This window comes from Gopherus evgoodei, chromosome 7 (genome assembly GCF_007399415.2).
Source record: "Gopherus evgoodei ecotype Sinaloan lineage chromosome 7, rGopEvg1_v1.p, whole genome shotgun sequence".
NCBI lineage: Eukaryota > Metazoa > Chordata > Testudines > Testudinidae > Gopherus > Gopherus evgoodei.
The window spans coordinates 6,227,970-6,242,561 of NC_044328.1; the positions used below are offsets into that span (position 1 = coordinate 6,227,970).

The window sequence follows — 14,592 nt, forward strand, 5'->3', positions numbered from 1 at the left end:
AGATCATGCAGGCGAGGAAGGTCTGACACATAGTGAGGAGAACGTGTGCTGGGACAAACAGGCGATTGGTGCCAGAATGACCGTCTCTTACCATTTGTTTCAGATTTCAGGTAAGAGTCTGCAGCGTAAGAGGAAGAGAAGCCCTGCTTTTCTTTCTTCAAGGTGTCTTCCGCAAAGGACGCTGTGTGGAGTCCAAAGAGGAGTCAAATAGGCCTTACCAGAAGTCAGACTGGGCCAGATCCTCAGCGTGTGTAAACCAGCATAGCTCCATGGAAGTCAATGGGGCCATGCGGATTTACACCAGCTATAGTTCTGGCCCTTGGTTTTTAAGCCCTTGAGTTTTACAAGCAAGCTGGCTAATGGGCATGCCTTGTAAAGCTCTCCATGGAGTTTCATAGGGAGAGTATGAACTTTGTCCCTATGTACCTGGTGTGGGAGGCTGCCCTCACGTGGTTAACGGATGACATGGCCGCCCAAATGTCTACTCTGCATTCCTGTGGCTTATCAAGTTACAGAGCCGAAAACACTAGAGATGGAAAAGCCTCTTTAGGTCACTGAGTCCATCTCACTGCTCAGGCAGGTTTAGTCCCTGTGGTACCAGGGTTTTGTTCAGTGTCATTTTAAATGTGCCCAAGGGGTAGGGGTTTCGCCACTCCCCTGGGCAGACTGTTCCACAACCAGATAGGTTGCAATAGCAGGTTCCCAGCACCTGCCAGACTCTCACCTCTGGGACTATTTCCCAGTAATTAATATTAATGTCTAAGCTCCCAGCATGCATGCATGTCATGGGAGATGGTGGGAGGAGAACATACTTCCACTGAGGCCCGTGCTGGAAGCACTGAAGACCTTGCCGCTGTCCTTCGTCATGATCAAGAGCTCCATCTCCTTCTTGGCAGGGACGTTCTCTTTCTCCAGCAGCAGGAACTTGCAGTCTTTACGCAGGATGTCGTCGCTCTGGGAGTTCATAGTGCTGCCAACTGGGGTGTGCGAAGGAGAGGGGGCGGGGGGGAGGGGGAGAAAGAGATTGGTTAGTGGGAAGAAAGGATGGTCCAGTGGTTAGGATGCCATCCTAGGATTTGGGAAAGCTGGATTCAATTCTCTGCTCTGCCACAGGCTTCCTGTGTGACCCTGGGCAAGTCACTTTGCCTCTCTGTACCACAGTTCCTCATGTGGAAAATAGAGATCACAGCGGTGCCCTACCTCATGGCAGTGTTGTGAGGATAACTACATTTAGGACTGTGAGGCACTCAATATTCCAGTAAGGCAGCCATATCAGCTAAGACACAGAGTGTACTTTTGCTGAGGAAGCTTGTGGACAAGCCACAGCTGAAATGAAACCATTTGGTAAAGCCCAGGCTCCTTTGGTGATGGGGACATGGATACCATAAGCACTGAACTATGGAACAGTCAGTCCTCCGGCTAGCAGAAGAGCAGGAGTGTTGAGCAGGTTTTCTGTTTATGCTAGTTTTATGCTGATTGCTGCTGAGAACTCTATATACGATTTGGTATAGGCATATAATACAGTCACATGCAAATGGAAAGTACATCCACTGAATTGCTTGGTCTTCTAACAAAACAGAATACAAAACTAAACTTGCAAATGTACTGGCACAAAGTTCAGATTCAAGATAATGGGCCTGCTTTTACTCTGTTATCTGGTGTGAATCTGGAGTAGTTATTGCTGCCTGCCTGTGAGTTTTGCAATATTTTATTGCTTTCTTAAAGCCCCACCTTCTGGAGTCCTGTGATAACAGGACAGGCTGGGCTGTAATTGAAAAAAAGTTTCTAGCACTCACAGTTGGGGGAGAAAAGTTTGAAAACGTGAATCCTAAAGGCTCAAAAACAAGAAGGCAAAACAAAAGAACCCAGAGTTTATTTGTTAAAATCTCATGATTGTTAAACCAATCTCATAAATTTTGAATTCTTGGGGCTAGTAATGCTGCAAAATTATGTACAGAACTAACGTTGCAAAATTTCAGGTTCCATGTTAAAGAAAATGGGCCTGATTTTGCTTCCAGTTACTCTGGTTTAAATCAGGATTAATGCCAGTGAGGCCAACTGAGTTTCACCAACATGACCGTGGCACGGGGAAGGTCAGACTCGGGCCTCTGATCTCCTAGCACTGAACTTGCTGTGCCTTTGTTTTCATTTGTGAACAGCCAGAGTGACCTCTAGTGGACACTTTGGTTAGTGATCTGTGTTTATTTGTTCTGAGGCTATTTCATGTGTTACAGTGGCCCAAGAGGGTGACTCCGAGACTATGTCTACACTGTAATCACGGGGTGGGGTTGCAACTGGAGTAGACATACTGTCGCGAGCTTTAATTTAACTTGCTGGGTGCTGGAGCAGCAAAGCCGCAGCGGTGTGAGCTCCAGCATGGGCAGCGGTGTGATAACCCAGAGTTCCAGGTGGACTCGGCTCGTACAGTCAATGCCAAAGCACACACGGTTGCAGTTACATGCAGCATCTGAGCTAGCTAGATTAAAGTGCCTTTGGGTATGTCTACATGGGCTGCAATCTGCTGGGTATGTCCACACCAGCTGCAGCCATACCCTCTGATAATTTCAAACCATGATCTGCCTGCATGAGGACAATTGCCCACACAAATCATCAGCTATATACTGTCAGCCCTGGACTTCCATGAGTTGCAGACTCACCAGCTGAAGTGCACACTCCGCTACCAGCCATACCAGTGCTCTGGGAAGTGTTTTTCTTCACTCCATATACTGCAAGACAGAAATCAGCAGAGACTAAAACCACAGAGCCTGAGCATTCTTAGCCAGAGGAAGAGCCGCACAACTGCAGATGCTAAAGAAGCAGGCTGAGTGAAGGGGAAAAAATAGAATGGTTCCCAAAAGAGGCCAGGGATCCTGAGCTACTGACCCAAACTCACCTTGGACTTGATCCTGCAACTTTGCCCATGTGAAAAGTTCTTTTGCAAAGTGTACTGGGACAACTTCCTCAGGTAAGAGCTTCCCCAGTGACTAAGGGCATGCAGGGGTGGGCTCATTGTTTGCCTTGCGTGCTGACAGTTGGACCTCACATTTGCAGGGCTGAAGGGAACATCCCATCCCATCCCATATGACACACCAGAAAAATTGCCAGAGGGAACCGGTGTTCATATTACTTTAATAGGAGCAATTAGAATTGAACACATTTTCTTCTCGATTCCAATCCCAATTCCATTTCATGTAAAGCACTGATTCCGTTCTTTGCACTGTTCTGTCTTTTAGACTGTGCATCCTGGGAAAGGCCCCTGATGTGAATTATTTGATCATTAAGGAGTTACTAGGACATGGGAAGCGCTACTGCATAACAAAGCCGTGCAGATCAGTTACCCAGCCTCTCCTCTCTATTATTAAAATGTCACTGACCTGTGGAGGCTGTGGTTGCACTATGAGTCATGGCTGCAGAGCTTGGAGCCAGGTTGTTCTGAACACCAAACACTGCAAAGGAAAATGCCCTGAGGTGAATAACAAGAGGTCGGCATTGCAACTGGCATTTGGACAAACAAAAACTAAGACCAATGAAAATAACAGTAATTACATGATTGCTGCTTGCAAAGGTAGAGTAGTAGGCCTGAGATGACCCTCCTGGGGCCTCTAAATGAACTCAGCTGGCCAGCTGAATGTTTCATACATATTTGTGTTCATTACCTTCAATAGGAATTTTGCACACCTGTCACTTTCCCTTCCACAACTGCCCCACCACCCCACCGCCCCTGATATCACTCTGTCCTGGAAGCCGTGGTCAGCTCAGGATAAATAAAGGTGGTCATTTTGGAAAATTAGACTTAAACAGACTGTGAAGAGATCTGCCGTTGTCTCTGTGCTGTGTATGCCTTTCCGGAGAGACCGATTTGTAAAGAAAGGGTTAAATTCACTGACTGGCTAAGGGTGAGCCGAGGGGCAATGTGATAGCCACACCGAGTATGTGAAAGGTGTAGACACCATGAAAGGAGAGAAATGTTTAGGGTTATGTAGGAGGGTCTAGTCAGGAGTAATGGGATGGGATTGAGCAAAGGGAACTGTACTGGGCTGAACATCAGGAAACAGCAAGGTCTGACAGACACTCATTTTTACTCTCTGGGGAAGCACTGGAAGTTCAAATTATTTGAAATGAAACATTTGAGAGTTTCCTATAGGACGCAATCCTGAATTTGTCTCACAAGGATAGACAAGTTGGCCTAACAGATGCTTTCCAAATAAATGACATTTCTTCTGAGACCCCAAATATTCCATCTCCCCAAATATTCCATCGCTACTTTCTAATGCCAATGACACAGGGCAAAGGCTGAAATAACTCCACTTCAGCCAAGAGAGTTACTCCAGGAGGACATGCTGACGTAACTGAGATCAGGACGCAGCACAAAGAATGAACAGAGGGGGTAATCTAGGTGTCTTTTTGTTATACATTTCAGCTGATGCGCTGAGCTCCATTAAACAAAGAAGGGAAGAAGAGAGAAGTCTGACCTGTTGAGGAACTGCTCAGCCCTGTGTTCAGAGTGGAAGAGCCGGGAGCCAGGTTATTTGGAACTCCAAACACTGCAAGAGGAGGAAAAAGATGATTTGGCATAGCAGAGAAATGAGATCCCAGCACATCCAGGCAGATGGCTCACCCCTCAAAGCCTAAGAGTGAATAGGTCAGTAGGAAATTTCATTCCTTCATGAAAAACAGATTCTGCTAGAAACCGTACAATAAACATACTGGGGAAAATCTAAAACCATGGCACAAAACACTCTGTTTTACTCTATTTTTAAAAAGGGAAAAGGTTTTGATCTCAAAAAAGTTACAGTGACTGGACACGGTTAGGATGCCAAGTCCTTTAACCTCAGAGGATCCTTCACCGTTCCATTCGCAGCTAGGAAACAGCGGCATTGAGGACGACACTTCCTGACATTCAGAAATGGGCCTGAGACACAACATTCAGTTCCAGCATTCACTGACTGAAGTGGGAGTTCTGGATGTGCAAGGAATGCAGGATTACACCCAATAGTCCTAATGTGGAATCCAAACCCTGTAATAACTCAAACACTGTCCATATTCCAATCCAATGTTGTCTTATAGACTCATAGACTCATAGACTCTAGGACTGGAAGGGACCTCGAGAGGTCATCGAGTCCAGTCCCCTGCCCTCATGGCAGGACCAAATACTGTCTAGACCATCCCTGATAGACATTTATCTAACCTACTCTTAAATATCTCCAGCGATGGAGATTCCACAACTTCCCTAGGCAATCTATTCCAGTGTTTAACTACCCTGACAGTTAGGAACTTTTTCCTAATGTCCAACCTAAATCTCCCTTGCTGCAGTTTAAGCCCATTGCTTCTTGTTCTATCATTGGAGGCTAAGGTGAACAAGTTTTCTCCCTCCTCCTGATGACACCCTTTTAGATACCTGAAAACTGCTATCATGTCCCCTCTCAGTCTTCTCTTTTCCAAACTAAACAAACCCAATTCCTTCAGCCTTCCTTCATAGGTCATGTTCTCAAGACCTTTAATCATTCTTGTTGCTCTTCTCTGGACCCTTTCCAATTTCTCCACATCTTTCTTGAAATGCGGTGCCCAGAACTGGACACAATACTCCAGCTGAGGCCTAACCAGTGCAGAGTAAAGCGGAAGAATGACTTCTCGTGTCTTGTTTACAACACACCTGTTAATACATCCCAGAATCACGTTTGCTTTTTTTGCAACACTATCACACTGTTGACTCATATTAAGCTTGTGGTCCACTATGACCCCTAGATCTCTTTCTTGTCTAAGAGGCTTGATCTTGAGCTCATTGAAGTCAGCGGTAAAGCTCAGCAGCACAGGATCAGGCCCTGTGGACGTTTGATCTTCATGAATAAGGGATTCAAAGCATAATCAATGCAGAAGTAATTCTGGGGGCACAGGGAGGCAGAAATCTATGGAGAACAATCAAGTGCATTTGCTCCAACCTCCACTATCTCTCCCCCACCCTCAACATCTCCTCATCCCATGCACAAAACACCAGCAGCAGGATAAAGAGGGTCCCACAGTCTGTGCCCTGTCAGCACAAGTGGTCAAGGCGGTGGAGCAGTTACTGTACCTGATCCTGTTGAATGGGACATGGTGTTGACCAGGGAAGAGCCCTGGGCCATGTTGTTGTGGTAACTGCCAAGGGAAGACCCTGCAGGCAGGGTGGAGGACCACATGTATGGAGGGAGAGCGGCATTCAGTATGGCTGTGTCGTACGTCCCCGACACTGGAGAGAAAACAGTAATGAGGTGGAGTGAGAGCAGCTCTGGTAACAGAAATCAGACCACCTATTCAGAGGCAGAGGACACACAAAGCCAGGTTTCGATCGCAGTTTCTGATCAGGTCCTGATCTCCAGTGCAAATCTGGAGTCACTCCCTCAGTTTCAGCGGAGTGACTCCAGATTCACACCTGTGTAACTGAGATCAGCACCTGGCCCACTATAGCCAAACCAGTATTGAACCCACTGGACAAGTACAGAGATTGCCTGAATGTGTGTCTCTTCACTGTAACCACTTGCAAAGCACCTCAAGGGTTTAATCACAGGCCATAGGCACATATGATGGTGCCAGAATACAAACTAAACACATTTCAGTCCACGTCCTAGTGAGAAAATCAACATTGGATATGGATCCCCGGATTCTTCTATGACATCTCCACACATGGGCAACTATTGAATTGTTAATGAACGACTACGAAAGACACCAGGTGACTCAGTTCCTCAGTAGGGTATTTGAACCACTGCACCCAGATAAATATGAGAGTTGAGCCATTATTTATTCTGTTAAACACTGGTAGAGTTCAATAATCTTACACCGGGGTGAATTTGACCCGTGATGCCTAAAGCACTATAGCAGGGATGGGTATGCGAATGAAAGATGACATATTGGCCCATTTTCATTCTTCTCATAGCTCCATTGACCAATGAACATGTTGGGTTTGTGAGGTGAAGACTAGTGGGCCAAATGTAGGACATTCTACAGGGTGGTCTGTGGTAACTTCCATCTTGCTGCTTAGAGCAAGACAGAGAATGGATTGCTTGGGGCTTTAGTCTCCATCAGCCTCAACTCTGAATTAAAGATGATGGCAGCAGGAATCTGCTCTGTTTTATGAAAATTAAGGGGTCCCTGGCAATTATGGCCCTGCTCTGGGCAGTATCTGGGCATCCCTATAACTCCCCTTTTTGCATTGTTATTACACTCTGGAAAAGACGGCAAATATTTTTAACCTGAATTGTTCCTGACATTGTTCTTTAGTTTTATAAGAATTGGCTGGAATTTCTATGTCACAAGCCACATGCTTTAAATGAATCATTCCTCGCTCCCTGCGCAGCCGGCAATGGTAACACCCCTCTCCAAAGCACCTGACTGTGAGCTCTCAGTCACCATCTTCGTTTCCACTACAGCTTTCTTGGGGATGGGGAGAGTGCTGGATGACGATCGTGTGGGGCTGACACTGGCCGATCGACTCCCCTTTAGCAAACGCTTCACATCATCCAGCTCCGTCCCTGGCAGAGAAAACAGATGTCCAGACTCAGCCCAAAGCCACCACCCAATATAGCCTGCAACCAGAGATGCTCTTAATACTTTAACAAGTGTAAGAGAAGTGGTGTCCAGCGGGAAACAGGGCCATTTCCCAAAGCTCCTTAGAACTCTGCATTTGGCCAATGGCTGTCCCATCTCCAGCACTTCCCCCAGAAGGTGGATTAGGTGGGATAAAACGCCAGAGGATATACACCAGGGCAAAATCCTAAACTGGCTGGGGGGTAGCGGAATCCTCAGTAGGACTTTCCCATCTTTTTCTATGAAATTATCGTCTAATCGTGTCTGATTGTCTTGTGAGAGGGGTAGTTTCTGGGCCTAGCGCTGCCCCCGATTCCTGGAAGGAGGTACGGATATCTCTGGGACTCCAGCTGGAGTACCACTGAACACTGGCGACTCTTTAGGATGTGCAAAGCGCTGAACCTGCTTATGAAGTGCTCTTTTGTTGTTAATGCACAAATTCCTGTCTAAATCGAATGCACTTTTCAGCAGGGTACAGAGGCACCCACAAGAGTGCAGGCTCACGCTAGTAACAGCACAGCACTAACACCACAGATGAAAGAACTCTTGTAAAGTCCCTCACTTTCATAGGGAGGCAACTGAAGTCAGCAGTGAGGACCTAGGGTTCTTCATCATTGACCTCAATAGGGGGTTTGCCAGCCACTCCAATGGGAACAGGATTGGGGCCTTAGTGAAGAGAGGAGCAATTGGCAAAATGATTCTACCCAGGAGCGACTCCTTCAGGCTAAATAAAACTGCCCTGGCAAAATACAGGTCTAGCCCACAGCAAACTTCCTCACTCTTCACACTTTAAATTAAAATTACTTGCAGAGAGTGAAGGGAGGCAGTTTCTCATCACTGCATGCACATTTTATGATCCCCTATGTGACAACCTGAGTGCTCAGCCCCAGAGAAGCCACTGGACAGTTAGAGCAGAAATATCCTCAAGGCCAAAATGGTCAGCATCGGAGTTGGCTCTTGAGGGCTACCCCTTAGGAGGGGAAAACCAGGCCCCATGTTCACTCCAGAACAACAGCAGGGACACTTACATCTGGTCGAGGGAGAAGCACTCTGGAGTCGTACTCGGATTTCACTCTCTGCACAAGAGAAGAGGGTCATGAATACGGAGCGAGATGAACTGGTGCCATGAGCAGGCTGCAAAAGCTAATTCCCCACTTCTCACTATCTATATACATTATTAATCGTTAGCTTTGGGCAGCTTGCACAACTTGATGGATTGGTTTTATCGATCTGAATTTTTAGAAGTGGCTTTTGACTTTCAGGCCAGATTCTGATACTTTCACTCCCAGAAGTATTGCCCTTTAAGTTTTCACAATGTTTTGTTAGACATTCTTGGTACCATATAAATATATTAATAAATAATCATAATGCACTGATTTTTGTTACATTGCATAGCATCTTATGTACCTCATTAGGGAGGTGTGACATTAATATAAGGCCCAATCTTGGATCCCTTAGTCATATGAATATTCTCATTGACATCTATTAGTTAATTTCTTATATTTAGTTTAGTTTATATTATAGTTTATAATTAGTTTCTTATATTATCCTAATGTGAGAACAAACAGAGTCACAAGGGACTTCTGAATTTTAAAGATTACTAGTTGCATTGGGCCTCTAGTCCTTCCAGCTGTCACTCAGACAAAACTCCCATTTTCTTCACTTGGAGATTTATCTGTGTAAGAACTGGTCTGTTACTATTTGATGACTTCTCTATTGGCTCATTTCGTGTAGACTTTCCCATACAATTTTTTATTGGGTTCTGCTTGATCCAAAAGTGCTTTGAAATAAAATAGCCAGGTTGCAAAAGATAGTTTATTACTGGGTTTTACTCTCCAGCATGAGAGAATATAGGGTTAAACTGACTGAGTTAAAACAAACTTTAAATCTGGTGGTCCAGGAGCCAACTGGCCAGCCAGAGTGCCTGACACATGTTCCTCCAGATGAAACCTAACAGTATGTGTACTAGAAAGAAACATTTCTTTTGGCAATTGTGTGGAGAAGATGATAGATTGGTGCTATTTTTTTGAAGCAATATGAAAAGCTGGAGCATGATCCTACTGTGTCTGCTTTATTATGTGTGGGAAGATTCCCCAGAGATCTCAGGTTTCTAGAATGCTGGGAGAGACTGCAAAGATCTCAGGTACAAGTAATTGGCAATTGCTAAGCTCTCCTGGAGTAGCCGTAACAATGCCCTTTGATTTATAGCCACAGCTCATATGAATGTGGTAAAATGATTTGTACTGTTGCTTTCTCACTGGCTGGGAATATAAATTAAGCTCTTCGGTATCAGTTATATCCAACTTTTCCCCAAACGGCTGATTAATTAGCGAAAGAAAAGGAGGGAAATTCTATTTAACAGCTTAAGCAAATCAAGTTTTTACAAGAAGGTGTCTAAATGGACCACACTGCTTCAATGATTTCCTAGCCATTCCGTCCACTAGGGCATACCTCTTAGGGGAATGTAGTTACTATCTCATATAACAGATCTCAGTGAAAGGAAGATGAAGAGGGTTATTGTTATTTCCATATTTAAATACTTTGGAGCTATTATAGTGATGGGGTCATATACAGATGGATGAATGGCTAGATAGATAGATGGATAGATAGATTTATTAAAGGTGCAAAAGCAGCAAAGAATCATGTGGCACCTTATAGACTAACAGATGTTTTGGAGCATGAGCTTTCATGGGTGAATACCCACTTCGTCAGATGCATCTGACAAAGTGGGTATTCACTCACGAAAGCTCATGCTCCAAAACGTCTGTTAGTCTATAAGGTGCCACAGGACTCTTTGCTGCTTTTACAGATCCAGACTAACACAGCTACCCCTCTGATACTTATTAAAGGTGATGTGTACATAAGACAGAGAGAGGGAAAAGAGAGTGCAGACAGATTTTGGACACAAAACCTGGATCTTGACCTTGGCCCAGCTTTGAACTAAAAATGAAAATCTCTTTGACCTATTTCTAACACCCTCAGCTGTCCAACTCTCCAGCTCATCCTTATGAAGAACTCCACACATCCTCCAATCCTGATTTCTTCACCTTGTTGATTTTTCCATTTTGCTCATTGCACTTGTTTGTACAACTGCCCAAATCTCAGGGGTCCAGATCCTCAGCTGGTATAAATACGTTTAGCTTCATTGACCTCCCTGGAGCCAAACTGATATACACCAGATGAGGAACTGGTCCAGAGAAGCAGGAGAAGAAACAAGGGGTCACCAAAAAGCACATTCCAACTCACCTCGGCTTTGACTCCGCCCTCTGGTGTTGGACGATGCTGTGAAAACCAGTCAGAGAAAAGCAATTTTAGACTCTATCAGTTGTAACACATTTGAAAAGTAATGCAAGGGATGAAGCTTCTTATGTGAGTTGTACAGTTGCTCTGTTTATCTGGGGCATGGCATGGAGACGCTAATCCCCAAATATTTTGGCTACCATCACTTAGGTCACTGCATGTTTAACTGAAAATATACATTTCTTAGTACTTCTGGATCATCTAAAAATTCACTCAACACATCCACGATTGGCAAATGCCCCTAATGATCTATCAAGAAACTTGATGGTAAATCAGAAGCCAACTTGGAAAAGAACCAGGGGATGTGCGCATACAACAATATCTCACTGAATAATAATAATGCCTGGATTGCACTGACGGGTGCTAATACTCAGCTAGGGGGCAGGAAACTCAATGAGATCTCCCCTTAAAGTGGAGATCACCAGCACAAAGTTGGGGAAAGCAGATTTACAAGAGAGCATCTATAGAAATGGTCTTTAAAGACAAACACTGATCAAATTCTGCTCTCAGTTACATTAATATAAATTTGGAGTAACTCCACTCATGTCATAGAGACGTATGTGTCTGTACTGGCTGCATGAGAAGCCCCAAGCAGAGGAGAAGTTGTGGGCATAATAAGACATTGCGAACCCCTTCCCAATGGGCAGACTTTCCAGAGTCGTTATTCCCCACAATTCACCATGTGCATGGCATTATTTTTATTGATTAATGTATTCCGGTAATGTGTCATGCCAGAGGCCATAGAGCAGCCAACATGCATGCCCTTAGCCTGACATTCGCAGTGACAGTAATATAAGAACATACCGAACTCTTTTCTAGGGAATTCAGGAGAAGAATTTGCGCTGGAGCTCCCTGCAGAAGAAAAGATTCCATGTTAAAGTTTTGCCAAATATTTATGCCCCAAAGTCATTAAGAGATTGTTTAATATATCGTGTCCGTATCTACCAAGTCTTAAGTATTGGCAGCGACGGGGTAACAAAGATTTCCATTTAAAAAGAGCTACTGAGTATTATACCGATGAGCTGTTCTCATCCTCCAACCACAATAAGATATGAATATTATTTGGATGAACATAATTATAAATAGGACTCTGCGGGTAATTTTCATTAATGTGCATCCTTGTGGTCTATTCCATAATTGTCCCATATTGAGATTTATGCTCCAGGGGACAATCCTGCATTAGCAGGTTGGAACTGACAAGACAACCTAGCAGGGCACCTCTAATTCCCCATCTCTGTGACAGATTCTACGATACCTTCATATGTTGCATTGCGGGTGACATAGGTTTTTCTTTCGAAGGTTGAGCCAGGTGATTTGGGGAGAGTAGAGCAGGGAGAAGGGGTTTGCCTGTAGCCGGAGGAGGAGGACGAATTCATTCGACCACTTCCACCTATAGGTAAAACAAAAGCCCCTCAGAGAGTAAAGATAATGCCTCATACATGTAAAGTGGTGCCCTATACTCTTCTGTGTTGGCATGGATGGACCTCACACTGAGTTACAGAGGTAGGTTAGGGCTAGTGATGGGCTAAAGCCACAAAGTTTGGATCTGGCTCTGTTGAGCTTCTCCAAAGTTCAGGGGATGCTTATATCTGTGGTTTTGTAGAAAGACACACCCTGTTACCTTTGAAGCCAATGGGAGTTTTGCAACAGACATCAATAGGAGCAGGTTTGTGCCCAGGTCTGAGGAACCAGACACATCCCCATAGATGGGAGATCTTGGAATCTGGCTAGGGTTGTGGGTTGGTTTGGGTTCAGGCCCACCTGTAAATGTAAGGTTTCAGAGTAGCAGCCGTATTAGTCTGTATTCGCAAAAAGAACAGGAGTACTTGTGGCAACTTAGAAGCTAACAAATTTATTTGAGCATAAGCTTTCATGGGCTACAGCCCACTTCATCAGGTGCATAAAATGGAACATATAGTAAGAAATATATATACATACAGAGAACACAAAAAGGTGGAAGTAGCCATACCAACTGTAAGAGGCTAATTAATTAAGATGAGCTATTATCAGCAGGAGAAAAAAAACTTTTGTAGTGATAATCAAGATGGTCCAGTAACAGATTTAAAAGTAGCAATTTTGCAACAGAAAAGCTTCAAAAACAGATTCCAAGGAGAAACTGCTGAGCTTGAATTACTATGCAAACTAGATACCATTAACCTGGGTTTGACTAGAGACTGGAAGTGGCTGGGTCATTACACATATTGAATCTATTTCTCCATGTTAAGTATCCTCACACCTTCTTGTCAACTGTCTAAAATGGGCCATCTGGATTATCACTACAAACTTTTTTTTCTCCTGCTGATAATAGCTCATCTTAATTAATTAGCCTCTTACAGTTGGTATGGCTACTTCCACCTTTTCGTGTTCTCTGTATATATATATATTTCTTACTATATGTTCCATTCTATGCATCTGATGAAGTCGGCTGTAGCCCACGAAAGCTTATGGTCAAATAAATTTGTTAGTCTCTAAAGTGCCACAAGTACTCCTGTTCTTTTCGTAAATTTAAGGGTCAGTGTGACACAGACCACAAAAATTGTTAAGTTGATCTCAGCAAGTAGGGGATGCTGATGGAACAGAAGCTCCATGAAATGGGGGCAATGAAAATGGAAAACATCCATAAATGCAAGAGATGGTGTGTATATTTGTGAGACTGCTCCCCTGACAGAATGAGGACCTGTGTCCTTACTCTGCCTTTGCTCAGTTACTCTGCTTCCTGGAGAACTAGCATAGGGGTGAACGTGAGTCATGAACAAGGAGTCTGGAACTTGGATGCTGTTAAATCCAGGCTTAGGGGAGGGCTCCTTTCCTACTCACATCGGAGTTGCAGCAGAAGGGAGACAGGCCTGCATCTCTTTCACTGACTGTGGTGTGTGGAAGGACCTGACCCCTGTGTGAATTCTAACATTGGCATTCGAGTCAGAACCCAGAATAGAGTGTCAGCGGTGATTGAGCATGATATATTCATGGGGATCAGTGAGGGTGACAGTGGACGGCATCTTTCCGTTAGCGCATAGAGAATTTGTCCTAGGGATCTCAATAGAGAATGAGCAAGGGCCAGGACGGGGTACTCACTTTCTCCTCTATTCCTCCCGGTCCCTCCACATACTGCACAGTTCCTTTAGAAAATGTGATTCTGGCACAGAAAGCAAATCTCCAGATAATTGGTGCCCGACCTTTCGAAGTGCTCGAGCAGTTCGAAAGACGGAATCTGCCTTTCATGGGAAATTTTGAGGTGATTTTCTGTTTTGAACCAGAACGAAAAATCTAAATGCTGGAAATGTTCGCCAGACAAAAAATTCCCCAAAGGTTAGAACTGAAACATCAGAAAGGACAACACTGCGTTTGCGAATGAAACAAAACTCCAAAATGTGGAAACGACACTTCTCTTGATCCTTCCAAGGAAAATTGAAAAAATTCATGGAAAACAACATTTTCCCCATGGAAAATGTCAATTTTGACAAAGCCGCATTTTCTGATGGGAAATTTTTGTGTGTAAAAATTCCATGACCAATCCTACAAGGTGCCTCACCTGTACTATTAACTCCAGTGGGAACAGAAAGTTCTCAGCACCTTGCTGGGATGGGGCTCTTGCACAGAAAGTGCTCTCACCACTTCCCCATGAATATTTTCTGTGTTTTCCCTTGGCTTGGACCCAGTCACTGCCCCTTCGCCCCACCCCCATGAAGCTGCCTTTGCTTTCTGTTCATTCACTCTCCAGTTCATCACTGC

At 44.4% G+C, this 14,592-nt stretch overlaps 1 protein-coding gene across 1 annotated transcript in view; it reads right to left on the reverse strand.

Annotated features, from left to right (window-relative positions):
• Window positions 1–14,592, reverse strand: part of COL17A1 (collagen type XVII alpha 1 chain) — a 65,465-nt gene that overhangs the window by 38,674 nt on the left and 12,199 nt on the right. Inside the window, exons 5-15 of the mRNA XM_030571033.1 lie at window positions 12,116–12,250; window positions 11,665–11,712; window positions 10,807–10,842; window positions 8,589–8,636; window positions 7,362–7,505; window positions 6,071–6,226; window positions 4,473–4,544; window positions 3,375–3,446; window positions 2,658–2,726; window positions 813–977; window positions 92–181 (exon numbers count right to left, since the gene is read on the reverse strand). Of these exons, the coding sequence (XP_030426893.1) occupies window positions 92–181; window positions 813–977; window positions 2,658–2,726; window positions 3,375–3,446; window positions 4,473–4,544; window positions 6,071–6,226; window positions 7,362–7,505; window positions 8,589–8,636; window positions 10,807–10,842; window positions 11,665–11,712; window positions 12,116–12,250 (1,035 nt within the window). The remainder of the gene's footprint in view (window positions 1–91; window positions 182–812; window positions 978–2,657; window positions 2,727–3,374; window positions 3,447–4,472; window positions 4,545–6,070; window positions 6,227–7,361; window positions 7,506–8,588; window positions 8,637–10,806; window positions 10,843–11,664; window positions 11,713–12,115; window positions 12,251–14,592) is intronic.